Here is a 24,632-nt window from a genome sequence, read left to right as displayed (position 1 = left end):
CTGCCCTCTTATTAGCTACTGTTGCCTTCCATCTTTGAGGACATGTATTCCCATTGTTATAGCGTTCACTTGACTGTCTTGTCAATATAATAGACAATATTTTGCTTCTGCCATGTCCTAGGGAGAAACGTAGTTACAGTATTTAATGGTATATGTGTGTGTTGTTTGTATAAACATATTATTAATCTAACTCAAATAATAGTTTCATAAATAAGCAAAAGACTGAAAGTGTTACTTTGTGTTCGGTCTCCCCTAATTATCTGCTATTCAGTTGAACAGACAACAGACAATGAACGCTTTCCTTTGCCCAGCCGTTGCTGACACATGCCAGATCTACAACGCCCGGATAGGTATTTTAAGTATCAGCTAACCACATCGTTTAGTTATAGCAATCTCACGCAACCTTTGGTTGATGCATGCAATGCCTGAGCAGGGGAACGCAACCAATGCATTTCTTCTTTGCTGTACTGATAAAGCTATTTTATAGGCTATCTAATTTAAGCTCAAATATCGGCTTTTTACGGGAAAATGTGCCTTTGTGATTGTGCCACAGTCAGGCAACAGTGATCCAATCAGCGAAACACCTGCCTCTACGATCACTTTGCTGAGAGATGTTTGGAGATTCAGGTAAGTGTAAACATCCGGAAATCTACATAAGCACACAGAACACAAGGCAACTGTAATGGACAAATATATTAGCATCATCATGTCATTGTCTGGCCCTGATTTTAGTGAAAGGAGTCTGTAGCCTACTTACTCATCATGAGTCATGCTGGCTGGGTTGGTTGGTTGGTTGGTTGGTTGGTTGAGATCAGGAAGAATTTCATTTTCTCATGCCCATGGGAATGCATGTGAAAATGTGGTCAAAACGGAATATTCAATTGCTGTAGCTGAATAATCATATAAATAATTGTAGCCTAATTATATAAGTTAATGATGAGCAAGAGAATTGGAGTTATCTCGGTTCAGGCTTATCTCGTGCTCTTTTGAGTCATGCACACACTTTTAATTAATTCGTGCGCACATTTTATTTAATTTCGTTCCACCAGGCCTGGTAGAGATTCTATTCATGTCTGTTGTAGAAACAATAGAAAAATAGCGGCCTACACTGATCACTGAACAAAGTTGTGAATAGTCTTGGCCTTTTTACCCCGAACCGTCACCAATCATTAGTCGCATCCATGAGTCCACTAAACGAGCCTATTGATCAGTCATTGACTGATTGCTTTAGACAAATAGTTTGTTATCCGAGAGTGCGAGGTCGAGTAGCTCACTCTGTTAATTGAAGATAACAGAGTGGGCAACAATGGCCCCATAATAGAATGAGAGTTTTGTGATTATGGCTGCAGAAAGAAAAGAAAAGAAACAAGAAGGGGTGCTCTAATTAGAAGAACTGTGGCTGGTGGGATCTCCCCCTACCTTTGTGCGCGGGTGTGGGGAGGCTGTGTGGCCGGCAGGCAGGCGACAGGCGCCGGTTGCTGGACAAAGGGCTGTCTGCTGCCAAAGTGGCTAGGCGTCCAAGCGCCCATCCTCCCAAACTTCCCAGCCTGTGCTGTGGCGCTTAAAACCCTTTCACGGTGATATGGGACAAGGTCTCCCCGACCAAGGCATCTCTCTCACGATTAAAATATTTCCAAACAGTAATGAAGTTTTCATCTGTACTAGCCCGTGGGAAGACAATATTTGTGTACTTTTTGGAAAGTTATGCCTTCGGTTTCTGTAATGCGTCAACAAAATGCTTATAAGGCCTATGGCATGTTGAGCACTGCTGTTAAATTTAATTAGTGTCTAATTTCTTATGGGAAAGTATATTTCATTTAACCCTCCTTATATGTCAATTATTGTTGATTTCAATAGACCTATAGACTACCGTAGGCTACTGTGTTTGTGTGTGTCATACAAATGGGGATCCGTTTTTCTCATACACTCAAACGGTTAATATGTGCGGTTGAAATGGAGAGCAGGCGGAACTTCCGTGTCTCGCCCTCCTATAAATACTCCTATATTACTATTCTATTCTATTAATAGTAGAATACAGACAATACTACAGGAAACACTGATAGAAACACTAACAGTAGCTCAGTTTAAAAATAAGTGCCTTGCATGTCATCACTCACGTGCCTCTATTCAACTGCAACGCAATGAAAATATGACAATTATGGGCCTATAGGCCTAATTATTATAAGAATAAATTGACTTGTAACTAATGACAGTTATACATGCTACATTGCTCTTATGAACAGAAACCTACAATACATTGATTTGCCTTTTTAAAAATGGTATAATGTAACATATTTCGTTTGAATTTGTTAAACAATCATCACTGATAAAGAGCTAGAGAAATATTGGGCTGAAAAACTTACATTTTATCCTCAAATATATTGCCGACAGAGGGCGCCATACACCCAGTGAACTAGTTAGGTCATGTTTCACAAAATTGTGTGTGTGTGTGTGTGTGTGTGTGTGTGTGTGTGTGTGTGTGTGTGTGTGTGTGTGTGTGTGTGTGTGTGTGTGTGTGTGTGTGTGTGTGTGTGTGTGTGTGTGTGTGTGTGTGTGTGTGTGTGTGTGTGTGTGTGTGTGTGTGTTTTCAGGTCTTTGACCATTTTAAGTTCTATTTTGTAAGGCGGTATTATCATTCATTTAGAGGCATCATTCATCTCATGTTGGGAGATAATAATTCGGCTATAATTATAACATAATAATACTAGTAATAGGTAGCCTATATACATTATTAATCATTCATTTAAATGATTATTATTACTTTTAAGAATTTCAAACGTACTTTAACTGTATCCAGTAGATACAAAATATGAGTGAACAAAACTTTTTAACACATTGTTTTTTTTAATTGAAATTTTGAGATAATTCAACAAAAAAATGAATTTACCCGGACAACCAACATAAACGAGATACGCTTTCAAATTAAATATATTTATATATAGATATGCATTGTGCCCCATTTAAAGATACATGTTATCATCCTCTCCTGTGTTGGAGTGAAATGACCTGAGGTTTTTCTATATCTCTGCCTCTCCTGCAGATAATAGTCAGGTAATGTGACAAATAGGCAGCTTTCTCTCTCTATCTATCTCTCCCTCTCTCTTTCTATCTCTCCCTCTATCTATCTCTCCCTCTCTCTCTCTATCTATCTCTCCCTCTCTCTTTCTATCTCTCCCTCTCTCTTTCTATCTCTCTCTCTCTTTTCTGATATTAGTTTTTGCAGACAGAGATTGCAGATAAACATGGCACACATGTTTGTTTCCTTCACGTGTCACAGGCAGATAATCAGCTATGCCTATGCACTACATGTAAAGACGTTTTGGTTCAAACCAACAAGCGCTAAATACCTTTCATTTACAGAAGGCCTATACGTTCATGTAAAATAAAAAAGAATAAAAAGCAATGAGTTAAACTCTAAATATTATATACACACCAATGTACAGTTTTGAATAAATTAATACCAATTGCATATTATTGGATTCCTTTATAGCTTATTTACATAATTAATTTTAATTACATAAATAGTTCAAACATTTTTTCTGGCAAAAATGATAGGCCTAAGCTTTCTTCTATCAATTATTTTTAACGGAATGTTTATTTTATCCATCCCTTTTGAAATAGCCTATGTTTTGAAAACCTTTTGGATGTAGCTTGTCTTCCTGTCATTCTACAGGTTGCTCACCCATGTTCATTCAGTACTTATGCTGTTGCAGTGCTCTCATCATAAATCAAAAGCACGTCTATTGATTATAGTTCGATAAAGTTCTTTCTTTCTTCAGTCCCTAAAAACAATGCCACGACGTTTCCACTGTCCTTTTAACATCAATATGTTCTACATGAAGAATGTTCTTAGTAAGTTTTCCTCCTTGTGGTATGGTATCCTCTTTGTGTACTCAAGTTTTAGCCAGCAGCCTAAAAATTCAGTGCTCACTTTTGGTTTTCATATTATTTCGATGCTTCAATTTCCTACAATATTGAAAGCGTACCCCACACAGTAACAGTAAGTGATGACGCTGGTTCTCTCTCCTTCATTCCCTGCTTCCTTGCTCCGTCCAGGCGCGAGAAAAGGTAGGCCGGTATTGCCATTTCCTCGCGTAATGTGCTGTACAAAATGTTTAATAAAGTCCTCTGATTTTCAAGCCAAGTCGTGGTGGAATATATTATTCCATTAGTGAGATCACTTAGGGGAGTCTCTGGGGGGATACGTCTCTCTCTGGCTCTCCAGGCCGCTCACTAGTCTCTGGATGTTTTGGAGCTCATTGATAGAGTCCTTCATCGATTTGGGAGAGCTGGTCCTATGACTCGACCCCGCTTTGTTGTTGTGGACATCAGGCACGGGACTCGTCTCCCTGCTGCCCGATTTGGAGGATTCGGAGCCGGGGTTTAGGCCGCCTGGCAGGCTGGTGGTGAGTAGACTTGTGCTCTGGGCCATAGACACCGGGATCTGGTAAGGATTAAACCGGAGCCGAGGGCGGGAGCTGGTGAGGAAGGGATTCCTCGAGAGCGAGCTGGCTGTAGTGCTGGCGGGCATGGCGGAGGCCGCGGCTGCAGCAGCAGCCATGTAGTTGTATGGGTATGGGAACAGGCCTCCAAAGGTCGGCATGGGAATGCCCTGAAATCAGACAGGAGAAAATGGCAGTTAGTACTGGGACCGTGTTGGTGATAGTGATATATTCAGACCATGATGTAGCCTACTCAAATGACTAGTCCTATTGAACCTTGGGGAACCCGCTCAACGACCAAATTATGCACGGCCTGAATAGCTAGTTCACTTCAATAATTAAACCTACAAGGAAGTCATCTTCTCCGATGTTAATGAACCCCTAAGAATAATGAAGGCTATACGCATTGGAGGCTAAAAAGGAGAACGCTTATTCCCAATCCAAAATAAAAGCAAGGCCTTGCGTTTTTGCACCCACACATTTCCTGAGTGGTTGATTTATGGGTGCTCTTCTAAAGCATGTTCATTTGAAACAAATATCAGACTGCTTTGAAACACAATTAACAAAACTGTTGTTCAAAATAATGGTAATAATAATATATATAGGCCTATACCTTTTTTGTCGCTATTCTGCCAGCATGCGTCCTCACTATGCTAAGCGTTCAAGAGACCCAAGCTTCCCTAGGCATAGTGGCAGTGACCTGATAACCCAACATACTGAGACATTGAGTTCTGCCCAGAATAGAGCCTGCTGAATCTGGCCAGTTAAATGGTACAAAGCATAGCGTCTACAGTGGACTTTTGGCACTAAGTTTGGACATACTTGTAAGTCTCGTGCCTTAACTTAGATTTGTGTCTATTAGGTAGTTGTTGTGGAATTGTTAGATTACTTGTTAGATATTGCTGCACTGTCGGAACTAGGAGCACAATCATTTCGCTATACTCGCAATAACATCTGCTAACCATGTGTATGTGACCAATACGATTTGATTTGATTTTATTGGTCAAAGCCTATTCTAGGCCTAAAGTCAAACGAGCATAATGGCCTATAAGTGATCTCCGAGTTCAAACAAACAATTTGTTGCTGTGTAGAATTAAAGTCTCCCTTACCTGAGAGGCGAGCATGTGCTGCGACAGATGGAAGGGGAAAGGGTTCGGGGTGCCCCCCGTGCCCTGGGCGGAGAGGCTGCCGTTTTCCATACCACTTGCTCCAGATACCGACGCCAATAGATGTCCCATGCTCATGGCAGAAAACGCTCCTGGGCCCATAGCGAACTGTCCAGGGTGAAATAGCATTTGTCCGGCGTTCATGGGATTAAAAAACTGCTGGCTGTGCAAGCCAGACAGGGCCAGACTCTGCAGGTGGCTCGCGCTAAAGTGTGATGGGCTCTCTGTTTGAACCATGAGCGGGGAGAAACTTTCCTTGCTTGCGCTTATCCCGCCGCTGTCTGTGGTGTTCTTTTTTGACGAATCTGTAGTGTCTTTCCTGTGCCTGTTCTCCGTTTTGTCTCCTTTCTCAAGGTTCCTGAATATGGAGTCACTCGGCTTCCTTGAGCACGGATAGTCGTCTTTCTTGTCCAGACTCGGCTTATCCTTCACCCGGTCCTCGCACCTCGGGCTGAAGGGAGAGAGCGGCTCGGGTCCAGGGCTGTTCGATGCGGTACAACGCTCATCCTGATGATCAAGTTCTTGCTCACTGTCAGTACAGGTTTTATCATCTGTTATAAAAAAAAGTTGTAGTCAGAATTAGCTGTATGTTGGTGGGCCTAAATGTAAAATAACTGACAAAATTCCATGCCATGCTCAGACTTAAATAAATACAAATATATGATTAATAATGGAAAGTAAAATAGCAGTTGAAACGGCAGTGGTTACAACATTCACAAGCACACACACACACGCACTGTGTAAGTGATTATTTTAAGTGTACAGTCATGATTTAGTGTTAACATGCCCTGTCTAACCGTTTCCTTCCTACATGTCAGCCCAAGAGGCTTACTCCGAGCATTAACATGTGGCTTTTGTGTTTTATTTTTACCCAAGAGTAAATAGACTTCAGTTATGACTCGAAAGTTGAGCAGTCAAAAGTTAGTGTTTTTCGATGGTCAAATAGCCTGATTAAGTCTATGCATTACAACTGTTATTTAATATTTCAATAATAAGTCAGTTGAACAAATAGCCTGTCACGAAAGAACACTGTAAATCTAAAGAACATGAGCTGCTGAAAACGATCAAAGTACATTTTGTAATTATAAAATGTACTATTACTCTGTGTGTTCTTGGTAAATTGCTTTTTGTGTTGCACAAATCTAATACTTTGACATAATAAATTAAATGAAGTTTCACAAACCGTACACTATTGGGTATAGGCCTAAAGCCTATTCTCTCAAATAGGCTAAATTACTAGAGGATTTGGCCTATAGCCTACATAGTTCCACCACCATAAGTCTAAATGCCATTGGACACAATTGCACTATTATGTTTAAGCCTATCAAACGAACTGAGATTTAGGTTGAATATAATGTATTTTACCTCGGCTGATTCGACTGAACCTAAGCGGGCTGGATCCAGGTCCGATTGGGGAGTGCGCACTTTCTCGGCCAGTTGTTGGTTCGCTAGAGGAGGCATCAGAGTCGCCCCCGTCTCGGTCTGCTTTGCATTGGTCTTCATACATCCGCAGGGAGGGAAGGGTCAACTGTTTCCTAGAGTTGAACGGTTCCCTTTTAATAATAGTGGGTACATGTATTCAAGTAAGGCATCCATACACCATTAACATGACATGATGCAAGCATTAGGCCGACCTACATTCAATGATAAGCCTACCTCAGAGTTGAGAATAGCATGCATTTTGTCATTTTTATTTTGTTAACTAATAAACAGATGAAGGAATAACGTTGGGGCATTGTTGAAACATGCATAACATAGGACCTATGCATATTATCGTATTATGATAATATAATTTGGACATAATTTGGTGAATGGACATAACCTATGCTTACCTTTTCTCTCTCCTTCCATTTCCAGTGTCTCTGAATCCTTTGGCAAAAGGGTTATTATCAATCTTCAGTTGTGTTATCTGTAGACAGGAGGTAGAGAAAATATATTAGGCAGTGCAGGGTGTACACAAGATAAACGAGAAAAACAATGACACATAGGCCTAACCATAGACGTTACAATTCATTATTGTTGTTATTAGTAGTACTAGTAGTAGTAATAGGCCCATAACTCGGCCTATGGGCATATAGGTCCAGTTGGGCATATGGTACGCCGAATAATGTCTTGACCTATATATAGGGTCACGTGTTTTTCTCCACTTGATTTAGTCTGATATAGTTCTCCCACATACATAGTGTCCCGTTAAACACACCGAACAGAACACACTCAGATGAAAGAAAGCCCCGATAGATGTTGCATTATTAATAGGGGTTTAATGACGAGGCGTTATTCTCACGAGCCCCATGAGAAACATACAGTGTTTCTCCATCCATTCTTTTCGAAGAGAGTGAGAGAGGGGGAGAGCTGAGTGGGGGTTGCTTCATGCAAGGCATGTATGGAAAAAAATACTGCATGGGCTTTAAAGCCAACACTGTCACTGGAACCGCTGTACACGCTGCTTGGCCTAAATGTTTCGATACGGGGTTTGTCCTGTTTGAGAGGCCGGTGTTTTCCCCCTCCTCACCGTGTATGGAACTCTTGAGGAATTCATGAATCGACCAATCAGGGAGTCACAGTTCCCCATCTGTCACGCTTTGATTGCGCAGGCAGCCTCTGAAACTGTGTAGTTCGCGGACAAACTGACGAGGCTAGTGCCTTCTAATCGATTGTGACTCTTTGCCATAAACTTTACGATAGCAACAAGACCACCTCTGACACGGACGCCAATTAGACTCATGGAGGGGAAGAGGAGAGGGGCGCAGGGAGCTAGATAATTTTAGACTGCAACTAAAATAAATACTCACCATCAAACTTAGGAATTACTGACACCCTGAATAACCATGGGGAAATCAGTCTTTAACCAAATGGTGTCAGTGTCCAAAGAAGCGCCATCTAATTAGATTTGAATGGAATTGTAGCCAGCAGCATATCGTCCATAGCCCATAGACGGAAAGACAACAGCAATAGCCAATCTTTTCAAATACTTATTTTACTAGTCAAATATATGCTGCAATTGCAGGCTAAACTGGTTACGTAAGGTTAACCATAACATTTGACAATGATGACCAACATGCGGTTTGATTGAGCAGGTGCATTTAGTCCTACAGATTAAAAACCCTGCAGCAACGGGTTCACTGTAAAAAGTATTCCTTTAACGTTCGCAAACAAAGATCATTAAATGCAACAAGGTTAAACAAACGAGTGAGGCCATCTAATTCCACAAATGATCCAATTTTTCACAGCATAAAAACAAACAAAACAAAATCAAAATTAAACCTCAGTTTAACCCTTTGCTGATACGAAATCGTGGCATTTGTCTGAATATAGGCACAACCTTTTATGGCGAGGTTATTTCATGGTCTCGAACATTAGTGTAACATATCCTATGTTAAATTCCACTGTATTGTACAGTATTGTATAGTATTGTATGGGCTACTGTATTACATTGCTTACCTTGTCGTTTTGATAAGCTGTGACAGCAATGAAGTCTGTCTCCGGGAACACGTATGTCCTGAACGTGCTGTATGGGAGCTTCAGGATGTCGTTGGCCCTCACGATATGAAACCTGGGCTGGTATTTGTGCATGGAATTAAGAATCGTCTGTGGAAATATGGGGGAAAATTAATTATTAGCATTTCATCGAGACCATCTGATGATATGCCTATCTCAAAATAACTCGTAGGCCCATAAGTAGGCCCACACTATAAAAGTAGATTAAAATATGGTATTATTATTTCTTATACTAATTATTACTGGGCCTAGTATCATTATTATTCATAACAGTGAGCAGGTCTTATTTAGAATTGGGCCTAGTGTGTATTCTCAGAATGCAAGAGAACACACCTGTGGTCAACCCAGATCGAGATACAAAACAATATTTAAGATAAACAGTTAATGTAATGTTTGCATTGTCATATCTGCTGGCCAACCTACTGGGTATCTGATAACATTTATAACATGTATATTCTATACATTCATTAATTACAACAATACGTAGGCCTATACACAGTGGCTGGATAATTAAAGGTAAACTTTGGATAGCCTATGGCCTACATCTATCAAAACACTCTCTGCAACATTTTGCAAAAACGTCTGGATGCGTCTGGCATGTAAATGTTCAATTTGTTTACAGTCGGTTTGTTTGCACATAGGAGCATTGAACACACGCTGCAGCTTCTCTCTATATAGTCTACTTTTTGTGGCATCCATAATTTCCCTCTTCTCCGCGGATAATTTTTTACAGTAGGCTACAAAAAGCACTTCAGGGACCGACGGCGAAACACGAATAGGCACGGCCTTCGAGTTCGAGTACAGGCTACATCCATACACTGTTTTTATTCCACGCTGCTCAAGCTGGCTCAAGACAGTGAGGCTAGATCGGAGTAAAGCTATCAAACCGAAAGGACGCCACAGAGACTCGCCCTATCCAAACCGATTTCCCCTCTGCCCGGTCTCCTTGACCTGATTTCTGAAGTTCATAATCACCAATTCCTCTTCGTTTATATGAGGCTTTTAAAAAAATAGCAAATCTAATACTTGAATCATGAATACAATCCTCTTCCACAATCGTGTACAACTCAGTTTTATAAAGGTGTAATTGCGTTACATTACTATTTCTACCAACAAGAGCATGATATTAGATTTATAGGTTACTTTTATGAAGCTTTAGACATTTTGGGAGATCATATTTGGAAAGAGGCCTGTGGACATTGAGTTGAACAATATCCTGGCAACAGCCTGGCAATACTAAGCCATCTATTGGGAAAAATACAGTGGAAATACGTTAGGCCTACTAAAATCATGTTGCAAATAGAATGAGAATATTCAAGAACTATAGAAATATCTCGCTCAAAACATCCAACAGTATCTGTCTTTAAATACATTGTGTTACACCAAACCTAAAACATATTGTCTATAAAATGTGTGTAATTTATTATTATCCATCAGAAATACAATTGCGTGTTTAAATGTAAATAAAAGTCAACATACAGTACTTACAAATCCATGCTTGTCCGAGATATTGTTGGTCAGCTTCAGTTTATGAAAAGCAACCGGCTTGGCCATCCACTGCTCTCCCGTAGCCGGGCTATCCGGGTGAATGTACATTCTTTTGGGCATCTCCGGGTCGGCCTTTCCCGCTACCATCCAGCGAGAATTGTGGAACTTGTAGCGGCAGTCGTCGGCAGCGACTATATCCATCAATAGAATATACTTGGCTTTTTTATCAAGCCCATTTATTCTGACTTTAAACGGAGGAAACATTCTCCTGGAAGACAGACAAATATGCGTGGAATTAACTCCATGTAGGATTATTCATGCAAATATGACATTTAATGTTGTCAGACAAGACCCATGAATCTGGCAATAACATTGTAATAACACGTCAATAGGCGACTTGCTCTCTCTCTCTCTCTCTCCTTCGTGTCCAGGAAAATGCAACACCAAATCATCGATCGAGGCAAATTATAAAGTAATATTCATTGACAGAACTGTCATTCATAATAAAAGCATTCCATCGAATTATGTACATGCCACTTTGCAAATACCATGATAGTTGTAGGAAATGAAACGAATAAGGTGTAGGTCCTAATAGCCTACTTAAAAGTACTTTGTATTTATTTTCTATTGTTAATTATAATATTTAGAAATTCGTCTGCAATCAGCCGAGTGAAATATATTTATGATATGACACTATCAGGTTAAATCACAATCCTCTTTTTTCAAGTCTGACAGTCTGTTTACAAAATCCAGAAGCTCAACTGTCATGACAGAATGCAGTTTGATCCATATGCTATTCTCGTTTTACTGACTAAAGACAGGGGAGTTTTTTTCCTCTCTGGCAAGACTACTAGCCTAAACTAAATTCTACATTTTCAAAATTAGTCAAATATCCTTTACTGTCAAAGACGCTCCAAACTTGATAATAACTTCATTATAATCGTACCATCGAAACTAAATAAAATGCTATCAAGTCAGGTCACAATGATAAAGAAAACTCTGATTGTATAACTAATAATAATTAACTTATTTCGATGATAAACTAGGCTTATAAATTAAAGAACATGCAATAGAATACAATGAAAAACACAATCACATCGAGCCAGTCTAGCCTAGCAGGGCCTGGACTATTACCTATAATCCTAAATGTAGCTACTTCTTTCGTACCCTCTTTGCTTTCGCCATAATCTTGTTGTAGCGTTACAGAATAAATCTGAACACAATGCACATCTGAACACAAAGCCTATACAGTATGGACAATGTTTGTCCCACCAAGATATACACGCTAAAATCGCCACTGATGGACAGAGAATAACCATGACGCTGTAGTCAGCTTCGCTGGCAATAATTGTCAGAGCGCACTCTCACCTTCCAGATTTGGTAATAACCATCTCTGTTCCTATTTTGTGAAACTGGTCCCATAGATCCTTGGCCTCCAGTGTGACTTTAGGGTCGTCCTCCACCTCTTCCTCGGGCTCCAGGCTCTTCAAGCTGCGGAGATGAGCCGCCTGATGGTGGTGGCTGAGAGCCGGGTGGAGCCCTGCCTCCGCGGCTCCGACGAGATGGTCCGACATGGGCTTAGTGAGAGCCCCGTGTTGCAGAGTGAGCGTCGGGAAGAAGGAGGGCTGCGCAGCCGCTAGGAAAGCTGACATGGAGAAGTCGGTCGGCCGGTGAGCGTGGAAAGGGTGATAAGCCATGGCAGTCCCTGTGAAAACTGGATCTCTCATCGGTGCATCCAAAATATCGAAGTGAAATGATGATATACAGTGATATTCTCCCCCCTGGGCAAAAATAGTAGGTCCGTTTCCAGAATAATTTATTTCAGTCTTATTTCTTTAAGAAGTATACAGAAGTAATTTCGAATACGGTGCCAGATAGCTAGCCTATGAATAGACGCGTTATAGATGGTTATTATCTGAAAAAAATGAATTGATAGGAACTAGCCTATACTACACGTAAACTCCCGTTGCTGGTACCTCCACGAAGTGCAGTAACAATATTAGTCAAAGATAAAGAAGCAGCGACGCTTTGAGAGCAGAATCGGGGTTTCCTTCTTTCTCCCCACCAATCGCTTTGATAAAAATAAGATGTGTCTCTCGGAAGGCTAGAGCAATCATTCCACACGGACACGGAGTTGAAATGGTTAGATCTTGCCCTGTTCGCTGTAGAACTGTGACTATCTCACATGTCCTTCCTGCCTCGATCCCAACACTAATGAACCAAGCCCCTTTGATTGCTGATTTTACGCTTTCTGGACCAATTGTGGGCCTCTATAGGCGTGGTTTTGACAGCTCCAGCCAGGCTCTAAGAGAGGGGGGTGGACAACAAGGTGTCGGAAGCATTAGCAGTAAGAAAACATGTCAACGGAATAAAATATTAACCAATGACAGGAAAGCTCGGGAAATCCCACCCCTATCTCCAAGCCAAACACCGGGTCAGCCCTCAATTCTTGGCCGGTGGAGGCATCACCTCGGTCGGCTTGAGCTTTATACTTTCGACGAGGTGCATAACTCCAGCCCAGAAACAATACCCGAATAGATAGCCTACGTTTATTGCTCTTTGGTCGCTTTCATTATAGCCTAGAGGTAGGCTAAATCAAGTTAGTAGGCTATACCGGTGATTGATTTTTTAAAGTATGAATTTAGCTCAGGAAAACGAAGATTCCAAATAGATTCGTTGTGGTTCCATTTCATGTGAAGATTATGTTGTCAGTTTAGGTTACATTTTTACCTCATAGCCATTATATCTGGTTTCGTTTGTTTAGAAATCCGCGTGCAGTTTTATCTGTTGAAGTGTTGATCGTGGTTTGGCCATAATAGCATACAGTTTGTTCCCTCACTGGTTGTGCTTAATGATATACTTACACAGACTATGCTGAGACGGTAAGAGAGTCCACAGCCACCCGTACCTGAATGTGGGCTATCGGACTCGATTTAGTGATTATATTTCATGTCTGTCCATTTCCGTGACTCGCTGCTGTTTTGTGAACGATTCACAGCAAGGACAGCGATTAATAAACCGGACATTGCCACTTTAAAAACTGCCCCGGGTCATTCGAAAAGCGCAGAGGCAGATGCTGCGTCGAGGCAAGAAGAAAAGAAAACAAATGAATGAATTTCGAGGGCAAAATCGACAGATAGAACGCGGTGAGTGCTTGCTTATAGCCTTAGAGAAACTAAATATGTTGTTTCTTCTGATGTGTAGCCTATCTATGTCCTCTTCACTTGGTTTGAGGTAGAATAAATTATTCATGCTCACGTTATGACCTACGCAAAGTGATTAATTGTACATTCACTTTATTTGATTGCCTTATAGCCTAAATAGTGAAAATAATAATACAAGGAATAGCCTGACGTAGCCTATCGTTAGCTCTCCTATACTGTACTGTATAGACGTAGACTATTCCTTTTATGCTAATATGACCTTCGCTCTCATCTTCAGCATAAACTGATACAGCAATGAGATGATTTATAATAAAAGATTATCATGAGGGCAGTCTCTCCTCTGAGCGTGACCGCACAACAGCGTCCTGACTCGCCTGAACAGTTTGTTGGTATGTGTCAAACCCCATACAGTACATAACAAACTTGAGACCATTGCAACCTAAGGCGACCCGACCAAAAACTTGGTCTTGGTACTGTTGTGTTGTACCTTTAAGAAATCCATTCTGTGGACCCTTGGCTTGATTAACTTGAATTCCGTTGGTTAAAGAGCCGTTTGGCGCCAGTCGGCTGACGCACCACAATAAGAGCAGACACTTGTCACTTCATATTTACCCTAAAATCCAACCAGCAGCGAGCGCCCTCCAATCCCCCTCGCTATCTACGCCAAAGCTGCGGCTTATGTCTGGAGTTTTTGGTCTGAGAATGCTCTTTCGGAGGGATTTTTACTTTGCATCAAAATGTGAGAATTTGGATACACGGAACAGTCTGCCCAGAAGTTTATCTGACGCAGACTAGTAGATCCGGTTCCGCTCTAGCTCAATCCAGAACATCGTCACTTCGACATAAAAACTGAAACAAAAACTCATAATCCTTCCGAGTGAGTTCGTCAGATACAAACCACACATTTCCGATTTACCTTCTATCGCAGGCCGAGTCGGTGTTTTGTGTAGGTCTACATTTCTTCCCTATCAGTGTTCCCACAGCTCCATTGGCATTAGTGTCAATAGAATATAACACATTCCTTTCCAAGTGCATGTTGAGAGCTTGAAGGATTTACGTTAGATTTGAAAAAACCCGGAATGAAATTAAATGTAATCTATGCGTAATTTATAAGTAAAAGTAGGATACTTTTTAGAGTTTCACACCTTTGACATGGTATAAGGTGCAATAGCTTTTGGTGTTGTTTTTGTGGTCTGTTCTAGTGCATCAAGGTTATACGGATATCTTACTATCTTATTCATATCATCTGATTAGGAATGTACCACTAATAACAAATAAATAGAAGACACCCTGTAGAATGAGCCTTGGTGGTATGAGGTGAGACACGTGTTACTTATATCTGAACATGAAAATCCCAGCAAAATCCAGGACGTTGTTTTATACTTGTAAATTCTAAAGAAACTAGAGACAGTGGAATCTTTTTTGGAACATAGATCACTTGTTTTTGCAGACCTACCCTTTTAAAACCTGATTGAAGTCACTATGCAATGTGCGGTAAGATAAAACGATTTGATATTTATTCCAAAACTAATTTTTCTTCCAATAGCATTTTTATCTGAGAGACATTCTGTAAATGGTTTTATAGACTTCTTATCACACCAGTCGTGCTCAAAATTGTAGTGAATTTAATTAGGCCTAGTTGTCAATACATTTTGTGATCACGGCTTTATCAGGCTTGAACTGAATCAATTATTCTGCATAATTTAATTGGAATCTTTATAATGTGGCCTAACTTAAAGGAATCAGGTAAATTGGGATTATTTCATTTCTAGTATGAACAATATAATCAGAATAATGGGAAATTGTTGAAACCCTGTAGAATTATTGTTGTTATAATAGGTTAAGGATGGTCAATTATGCATAATGGATAATTTGGTGACTACTTTTCTAGCTCATTAGGCCCAACATGTTTCATCATTTAGTTTTGTGAATATAATGTTCTTAAACCTTTTACAGTTAGGGAATTTATGTATAGGGCTACAGTTTCAGTGCTATTTAACATGAAGCCTATTTCAGATCTATTTGATTTAGCTCGAGTACATTTTTTAAAATCAATCTCATATATTTTAAAGCACTACTCTTCCTTCGTACTTGTGTTTTTCGTCCTTTATAGGCTATACATTCAACTAGTGGTCGACTGAGTCAATCAGTAGCCCAGTCAGCGAAATGAAGTGCATTCTAACAGACGCTATACTGCTGCTAGACTATATAGAAGACTCATCGTTAAAGCTTAGCCTACTTACTGAGGTTCAAGTTGGGCAGAAGAAACATTCTGAGCGGGAAAATATCAGCACCACATAGAGAATGTTAATGGTTTCTATGTATATACTTAAACAACTAATTACATCAACAACGGGTTTGCAGTTACTCCAGGTATTCGCTGTGTACAGCGCCTCCAGAAAGTATTCACACCCTCCCTTTTCAACATTTTGTTGTGTTACAGCCGTTATTAAACATTTATTAAATTGAGATTGTGTGTAGGTCATTGACACAATAACCCATCATGTCAAAGTGGAATTTTGTTTGTAGAAAATGTTAATAATTAATAAAAAATTAAAAGCTGAAATGTCTTGAGTCAATAAATATTCAACCCCTTTGTTATGGCAAGCCTAAAAAAGTTCAGGACTTAAAATATCTTTAACAAATCACATAAGTTGCATGGACTCATTCTGTGTTCAAGAATAGTGGTTAACATCATTTTTGAATGACTACCCCATCTCTGTACCCCACACATACAATTATATGTAATGTCCCTCAATCGAGTAGTGAATTTCAAGCACAGATTCAACCACAAAGACCAGGAAGGTTTTTCACTACTTCGCTAAGAACGGCACCGATTGGTAGATGGGTAAAAATAATATAAAACAGACGTTGAATATCCCTTTGAGCATGGTGAAGTTATTAATTAGACGTTGGATGGTGTAACAATACACCCAGTCACTACAAAGATACTGCTCAGGGATTTCACCATGAGGCCAATGGTGATTTTAACAGTTCAGCTTTAAACAGTTAGGGTTTAGTGGTTGTGAAAGGAGAAAACTGAGGATGGATCAACAACATTATAGTTAATCCACAATGACAGAGTGTACTGAAGGAAGCCTATACAGAGAATCCTGTTTGCAACAAGGCACTTAACTAATACTGCAAAAAATCTGGCAAAGAAATTAACTTTTGTCCTGAATACAAAGCATTATGTTTGGGGAAAATCCAACACAACCCATCAATGAGTACCACTCTACATATTTTCAAGCATGGGGGTGGCTGCATCATGTTATGGGTATGCTTGTCATCTGCAGGACTAGGGAGTTTTGCAGGATAAAAATAAATGGAATACAGCTAAGCACAGGCAAAATACTAGAGGAAAACCTGTGTCAGTCTTCTTTCCAACAGACACTGGGGAGACAAATTCAAATTTCAGCAGGTAAATAACGATGGCAGATAGGCTAGCGGTTAAGACTGTTAGGCCAGTAACCAAAAGGTTGCTGGTTCAAATCCCAGAGCTGGCAAGGTGGAAAAATCTGCAGTTCTGTTTTTGAGCAAGGCAGTTAACCCCTAACAATAACTGCTATCCCGGCGGCGTGGACGTGGTCGTTGATAAGGCAGCCTGCCTGCACCTCTCTGATTCAGAGGAGTTGGGTTAAATGCGGAAGACACATTTTGGTTGAATGCATTCAGTTGTGGACTTAACTAAGTATGCCTAAAACACAAGGCCAAATCTACACTGGAGTTGCTTATCAAGACGACATTGAATGTTCCTGAATGGCCTGTACAGTTTTGACTTAAATCGGCTTGAAAACCTACGGCAAGACATGAAAATGGCTTTCTATCAATTTCTAGTAATATCGTTTTTTAAAGAATAATGGGCAAATATTGTACAATCCAGGTGTGCAAAGCTCTTAGAGACTTACCCAGAAAGACTCACAGCTGTAATCTCTGCCAAAGGTGATTCTAACATTTATTGTTGTCTCAGAGGGCTTAATACGTATCTAATCAAGATATATTAGTGTTACATTTTCCATATTTGTTAAATAAATGTTAGATTTTTTGTGTGTGTCGATCGTTGACCAAAAATGACAATGAAATACATTTTAATCACCCTTTTAACACAACAAAATGTGGAACAAGTCAAGGTGTGTGAATACACTATATAGGGCTAAATGGACAAAAACGCAATCCTCAAGTGATGTGGTGTTATTACAGATTACTTTTAACGTCATAAATGCCAGAAACATTCCCTGTTCTATGCTACCTGTTAAAGCAGAGATGAGAGACGTGGCAATAACGGAAATATTCAGCATATTTCGGTTAAACGTTGAACATGGTCCTATAGAAATATGCCCCATTACGTCTTTATGCTTGCTCCTGTGCGTGACAAGAGATGTGCTCGCCACACCTCGAGATCATTTCCTATGGAAAAGGTTGTAACCCCAAAGTAACAGACATCATTTTGCATTAAGCCCTGTGCCATGTAAGGTCCACACAATATAATTTGCTTAATTGCAAGTGTTAGGTGAAAATGTGCGGAAAGAACAGTACACCTTCAGGGTCATTGTGGTGACCCGCGTGTTACTGATATGCTGCGGGAAAATTCTAATTACGAAATAACGGGTCACTGTATTGTTACTACTGTAGCCTTATTTGTCTGTAATTTTGTTTTGTTATTTTTTAGGCTACTCCCACTACATTGTATTTGTTTTTCTCCATCTTTTCTTCTTCTCTTCCCATCATCTCTCCTGCTATATTTAGCCGGTAGACTGAGGCCTTGGCGCCAGACCGTTTAAGACCTGTCAAAGTCCCTCATATTTCCACTTGTCACATGTATACCCAGCGCCTCCTCCAGCCAGGCTACCACCAACCCCCTCTCCCTCCTCTTCCCCATCGCTCTTTCATTCTCGCTTTACTCCCCTTCCCTGCCCCCACTCTAGCCCCCCCCCACACACACAGTTTAAATTTCTCTAAATTTCTTCATCTCCCACTCATGAAAGCCGGGTTTTAATCCCCCTTTCTCGCCCTCTGTGAATTTTGTTCAATTTGCTCGTCTTCGTGCTCGTGTTGTCTCATTGACCCGAGTCAGCAGGGCTGCCGGTGGGCTGTCCTGTCCGCTTGGACAAATTGCGACTGATTGATGAAAAAGAACAATTCTCACAAGCAGCACTGGTAGCCGAATAACCCCCATCCTACAACAAACGTGAATACGATGTTATTTTCACGTGCAGCTATCACCTTGAAAGTAGGCTTTTGTAATAATAGGTTGAGGTTATTTGTAAAATAGTAGCACAGAACTGGTGATTATGCCAGGTATGTCGATTGTAAATATTTTAGATACTTATTTAGCGAATAGTATAGCCTATTTATTGTCTTTCCGACGTACATCTTGAAAGCTTGAAGCGTTTGTCTGGAGAAATTGACAGCCATAGAGAAGTATTCTAGCTCCCAATTCTATGCTGACAGCCTACCTTTCACAGGTAGCAACAGGTGGGGGCGCTATAATGACCCCAGGGTACCGAGGAACACCCTTACTGCTGCTTTCCAGCCTCCATGTTACTTCACTAAACCAATATACTCTCATGTTGTCTGTGTTGTTCACTGTTTCACTCTGTCCAAGTTCATTTGACAGTGATTCAAAGGTGTGTGTGTGTACGTGCGGGTGCGTGTTTACACACATGACATAGTTTGCTACCCTTGGACATTAATTCTACGTGACCTGTAGTAAAAATGTATTATTTACTTTAATATACAAAACATCTATGCATTAAGAATGGCTTTTATAAACACATGTCATGACAACGGGTATATAGTTCTTGACAAAATAATGCAGGAAATATCTTAATTGAGAGTGAATGGAGTTTTTGTTTATTTTCTGCTTCTGGCAACACAGGTTGAACACACACAATACTCCATGCAGCTCCGGGAATGTCCCTGCCTGCAGCCGGCCCTCTCCTCCCCGGCTTCCCAAACTTTGATCAGCGAGGCCTGGCCGCGGAGCCGTGCAGCATGTGGGTTGCTTTTTCAATTACAACCCAGTCCGTGACCCTGGCATATATCATTAACCCCCCACCCTCAATGCAGCAAGCTTACACAAGCGTAATGGTTTAGGGCACGCTAACAGCATCTTATTTGAGTGCAAAATAGCAGCATAAAGACGTAATTGTTTGCCATTCATTGATTTCTGAAAATATATTTAACAAAACCACTAAATAACTTACTATCTTTAAGCATATCATGCGATTCAATGAAACATCCATATCATGGTTTCAGTCGAGTGGCATTGAATGGACCTTAATTGATAGTTTCACTGATAACAGTGGATTACAAAAACAACAAACCACAACCTCAAAATACCTCAGATGGCAGTTTTAGGATGCTACTGATAGCAAGGTGTTAGAATAACATAGCTACAAATCCGTAAACAATTTATGCAATGCATTATAGCCTAATGATTTTAATTAAATGGCGCGGGTTAAACCGTAGGATATTTTGTGAGTGATATAGCCACCTGGAAGAGATTTGATCCTTTGAGTAGTCCTAGAATAAATGAAAAAGCATTAGCCTACGGAGAAATGAGAATTGCCTGCAGATTGATTGATCTTGTGTCCGCCTACTGTTTACATCTTGTGAATACTGACAAGAACCGTAACAATAAATGATCCGCTAGTTCTTTCGGCGGGTAACTTTGACAATAGTGTTAACAGTGATTTGTACGCACCTTTGAATTTGTGTTGCAATGCTTTGTCTTCGTGTCGATAAGCTGATGTAATCGAAGTCTTTACTAGATTTTTTTACAACCTCGTTAAGGTCATAATGCTACTGATTCACAACTTGTAAACAAAGCTGCTGTCCTCGGACATTGTTAGGGTTAGAGATATAGGACAATTGAAAGTGAACTGCAAAGTGTATTTTATGCATCTAAGAAACTATTTAAATCCATATGGGTCGATACTGATGTAGGCTACAAGTATGTCTACCTACTATATATGGAAAGGTATATCATTAACTTCAGTAGAAAGCTTCATGGAATTGTTGCATCTGCAGTTGAAATAAACCGAAAAATAGGCCACATCTGAAATAAATGGGAGAGTATTTCCTAGGTGTTGGAAGTTATCTGACTGACTTCAGAAATGGAAGGTATAGGCTATATAGCCTAAAATGTTGCTCTGTCCGGAGTACCCCTGAAGTACCCGCTCATGTGCATTTTACCTGTATCCCTATGGTCTCATGAGTCTGTCGTTCTGCCCCTGAACAAGGCAGTTAACCTACTGTTCATAAGCCATCATTGAAAATAAGAATTTGTTCTTAACTGACTTGCCTAGTTCATTTTTTAAAATCAACCTTGTGGATAGGTCATGTAGGCCCAGGGGTCCTAGTACCACTGGTTAGGAACCGCTGCTATAGACTAACAATTTTGGTTTGTTCAAATGTCTAAGCTCAAATAGGTAGTAGAGAGACGACAAGTTAATCAAATCAAATCAAACTTTGTCACATGCGTCGAATACAACAAGTGTAGACTTAATGTCCTATTGACAACATATATGTGCATATAGCAGATCAATTTCTGTTCAGGAACGTAACTCTATAACAGCCTTGATCAATTTGATGTGATGTTGCAACACAACATGGATAGGCTGGCTATTATGTTTCACATGCACTCAGTTCCCTTGAAAATAGCCTTGTTGCTCTCTACTATGGGCTACAGTCCTATCAAACTCGTGTTGATTTAACAGAGTTGAACTTGTTGACAGTGCTTCAAAATTCAATTTTCAACTCATGCGACCGAATACATTGAATCGTATTATATACAGAAGCGATATGAAATTACTTGGGTCAGGGGGAAATTACATTTATTTCAGACATACTTTCATTTAGCAAGGAAAGCACTTTCCCGTGTTCAATTTCGAACGTAACCGCTCACACGATGGTCTCTATCATTGAATTAGAAATAAGTGTACACATAGGCAGGCTATAATCTTGCTCAGAATCAGGCGATTAGGGTCCTCAGTTTATGAGGAAGCGTTTCGTTTGAATAAAATCATTGATGCATAAAACCTTTTCATTGGACACTTTGGCAATGTAAACAACACAGAACTGTAAGGTTAGGTTATAAAAAAAATATTCGCCTCCTGTTAGACGATTGAAAAGCATGATCTGAAAAGTGGCTATTAAGATTACATTTGTACATTAAATTAACAATAATAATAGCCCTATGCGAATTGTAATTGGTTAGTGACATTTGTTTTATTCACTAAAAGGTCATAAAATGTCATCAACATACCTGCAATGACCACAGCATTTCCCAAGATATTTTTTCTGTCATATTCATATGAACAATAGGATATAATACATGGTATTGCCTTTGATTGGTTTCAAATGGCTGCCACTATAAATTAATTCGAAGTAGACCTATTTGATATCTAGTTGTCTCCTTTGTGGATCAAAGGAGTGCACCAAGGAAAGGAAAATAATTATAAGTGATTAAAAAAGAGGGAATTTTACTTGCCTAACATAAATATTTTGCTAACAATGTAAGTCTTCCTAGTCTATTTAGTTGAGAGGATGACAAAAATTAAATGACAGCAATCAAAATACTATTTCAGATCTGATATTGTTAAATGTTTTGTATTGTACACACATTATAATGCTATTACAGTCTGATAAATTATTGAATATAAGTGAATAACAAATTCCATCACATTTCAAGACACAGATATGTACAGAAATAAATCCCACAAAGTTAAAGAAATACAGTATATGAGGTTGGATAGAGATGACTTTTGCTCTGTATTTTGCGTTCTTTGGGCAGTGGATTTTTTTCTGTGTGATTTTGAGTAAAACAATGTTAGCAAAAGCTTAGCAAACCTGTCCACAAGTGGTTGTAGCTAGCTATATATTAATGCGGCTTCTCTCCTGGTGCCAACCTCATCTCTCCTCTCGCTGCTCTATCTATTCACAGGGTTTGCTGGCAGAGGAGGATGGGTATAAATGGAGACTGTCACAGGAGAGGATGGTAAAGACCAGGGGCATGTTCAGGAGGCAGACAACGTTTTGAAACAGAGTGAAACAGCTAAGGTGTGCCCTCCTTAACAGGCCCCTGCCCCTGGTAGAGGTGCCAGCTGGGGCACTGGCCTGGGCATGGTTCCCTCAGACTCAGAGAGACATTGGCATGCAGGGCATCATGTCACAGTGTGGGGCACCAGGGGAGCGTCAGTGGGCAAACCATAGAAATATAATGAATAGAACAGGCGTCCCCATTCAAGTCAATTATGCCCACAGTGGAGGTGTCATAATACCCATAAAACCCAGCGGTCAGACAGGGAAATGGTTCCAATCGTTTTTTCCACCATTCATTTTTCCCATAGGGGAATTTAGAAATACTTAAAATGAGGGCTGTGTTTCTTGTAAGCTTACCCTGGTGTGATGTTATGATAACCATGTAAATCTCTCTCAGACAAGGTGACTTATCAATATATTTGGCTCTATTTACTCTGATTCAAAAATGCTAATTAGCTTCAAAGTAGACATCACGCAAAACTACAAATCTCTGCAAGCTCCTGCACATCATCTCTAGCTGACACCTTTGCTATCAGGTATTGTGTCAATTTAAAACTGGCAAAAGGGCCTCCCGAGTGGCGCAGCGGTCTAAGGCACTGCATCGCAGTGCTGAGGCGTCACTACAGCCTCAGGTTCGATCCCAGCCGACTGTGACCGGGAGACCCATGAGGCGGCGCACAATTGGCCCAAGTTAGGGAACGGTTTGGCCGGCCGGGATTTCCTTGTCTCATCATCAGTGTCTCCTTGTGGCGGGCCGGGCGCCTGCAAGCTGATTTCGGTTGTCAGTTGGACGGCGTTTCCTCCGACACATTGGTGCGGCTGGCTTTCGAGTTAAGCGAGCAGTGTGTCAAGAAGCAGTGCGGCTTGGCAGGGTCGTGTTGCGGAGGACGCATGGCTCTCGACCTTCACCTCTCCCGAGTCCGTAGGGGAGTTGCAGCGATGAGACAAGACTAACTATCAATTGGGGAGATTAAAAAATATATAAAAAAATAGCAAAAGACAGTTCACAGAATTGTCCATTTAAAAAAAATGTAGACAATTTATTCATTACTACATTTAGTTAACAGATAGTTAATCCAGAGATTCTTACCTTTGCCTCGATTCGGCAGCCACCTCCAGATCATCATGGCATTTGTAATGTTTTATGATAGCCACATTAGCAGCTAATTAGCATTTCATTTTTGGGGGGGTAAATACAGGCAAATTATTGATAAAAGTAACCCTGTCCTAGACAGATTTACACGGTTATCAAAACGTCACACCAGAGTAACCCTACATGAAACACAGCCCTTATTTTAAGTGTTTATAAAATCCCCTATGAATGATGATGAATGGTGGAAAAATGATTTGAACCATTTCCCTGTTTGACCGCTAGGTTTTATGGGTATATGACTCATACTGTGGTACTCTATGGGTGGACAAGTCATATGTGCTGTAATTTGTTGATTAAACTGACATTACAAAAAAATACATTCGTTTGAATGAACATGGAAATTATTGCATCACATTACCAGGCAGCCACTGTAAGTGTACCCATGTGTTTACCAATCAAAAATGCCAGGGTTAGAAGTTCCAAGCCCATTCTATAAATTATTTTTCTATGGGGCAAACAACCTGAAGGCAAGAGCAGAGCCAGTGCTTGTTGGCATGAGTATGCCTGCTCAAACACATTCACATGGCCATTTCAGTCTCTGGCCTGGTTTTGCTCCTGTCTAAGGTAAGTGAATTGCATTTAAACATTGGGGCCCTACATCAATTAGTCTTGTACTGATTTTAGATTCTTGAACATTTTGCAGTTAATTTGATTCTTGTTCTGAGTGTCAGATACG

At 40.3% G+C, this 24,632-nt stretch overlaps 1 protein-coding gene and 1 long non-coding RNA gene across 5 annotated transcripts; one reads left to right on the top strand and one right to left on the bottom strand.

Moving 5' to 3' along the window:
- Window positions 1–2,824: 2,824 nt before the first annotated feature.
- LOC120018238 (T-box transcription factor TBX2b-like) lies at window positions 2,825–12,981 on the bottom strand. Of its 4 annotated transcripts, none has more exons than XM_038961318.1 (7): window positions 11,963–12,981; window positions 10,586–10,862; window positions 9,050–9,196; window positions 7,441–7,517; window positions 6,974–7,161; window positions 5,552–6,159; window positions 2,825–4,612 (listed from the first exon to the last, which is right to left on the bottom strand). In XM_038961318.1, the coding sequence occupies exons 1-7, from the start codon at window positions 12,319–12,321 to the stop codon at window positions 4,178–4,180; spliced, it is 2,091 nt and encodes a 696-aa protein (XP_038817246.1). In that variant the 5' UTR covers window positions 12,322–12,981; the 3' UTR covers window positions 2,825–4,177. The 4 variants fall into 4 exon arrangements, with proteins under 4 accessions (XP_038817246.1, XP_038817248.1, XP_038817247.1 ...); XM_038961320.1 differs by having other exon boundaries at window positions 6,974–7,143; window positions 11,963–12,979; XM_038961319.1 differs by having other exon boundaries at window positions 10,595–10,862; window positions 11,963–12,970.
- A 65-nt stretch (window positions 12,982–13,046) lies between these two features.
- On the top strand, window positions 13,047–23,040 carry LOC120018239. Its single transcript, XR_005472195.1, has 3 exons — window positions 13,047–13,740; window positions 19,637–19,754; window positions 22,706–23,040. It is a non-coding gene; the product is annotated as an uncharacterized LOC120018239 (long non-coding RNA).
- Window positions 23,041–24,632: the final 1,592 nt, after the last annotated feature.

This window comes from Salvelinus namaycush, chromosome 23 (assembly GCF_016432855.1).
Source record: "Salvelinus namaycush isolate Seneca chromosome 23, SaNama_1.0, whole genome shotgun sequence".
Classification (NCBI taxonomy): Eukaryota; Metazoa; Chordata; class Actinopteri; order Salmoniformes; family Salmonidae; genus Salvelinus; species Salvelinus namaycush.
Note: the sequence above shows the minus strand (reverse complement) of the source record. Positions and strands in the feature narration are given on the sequence as shown.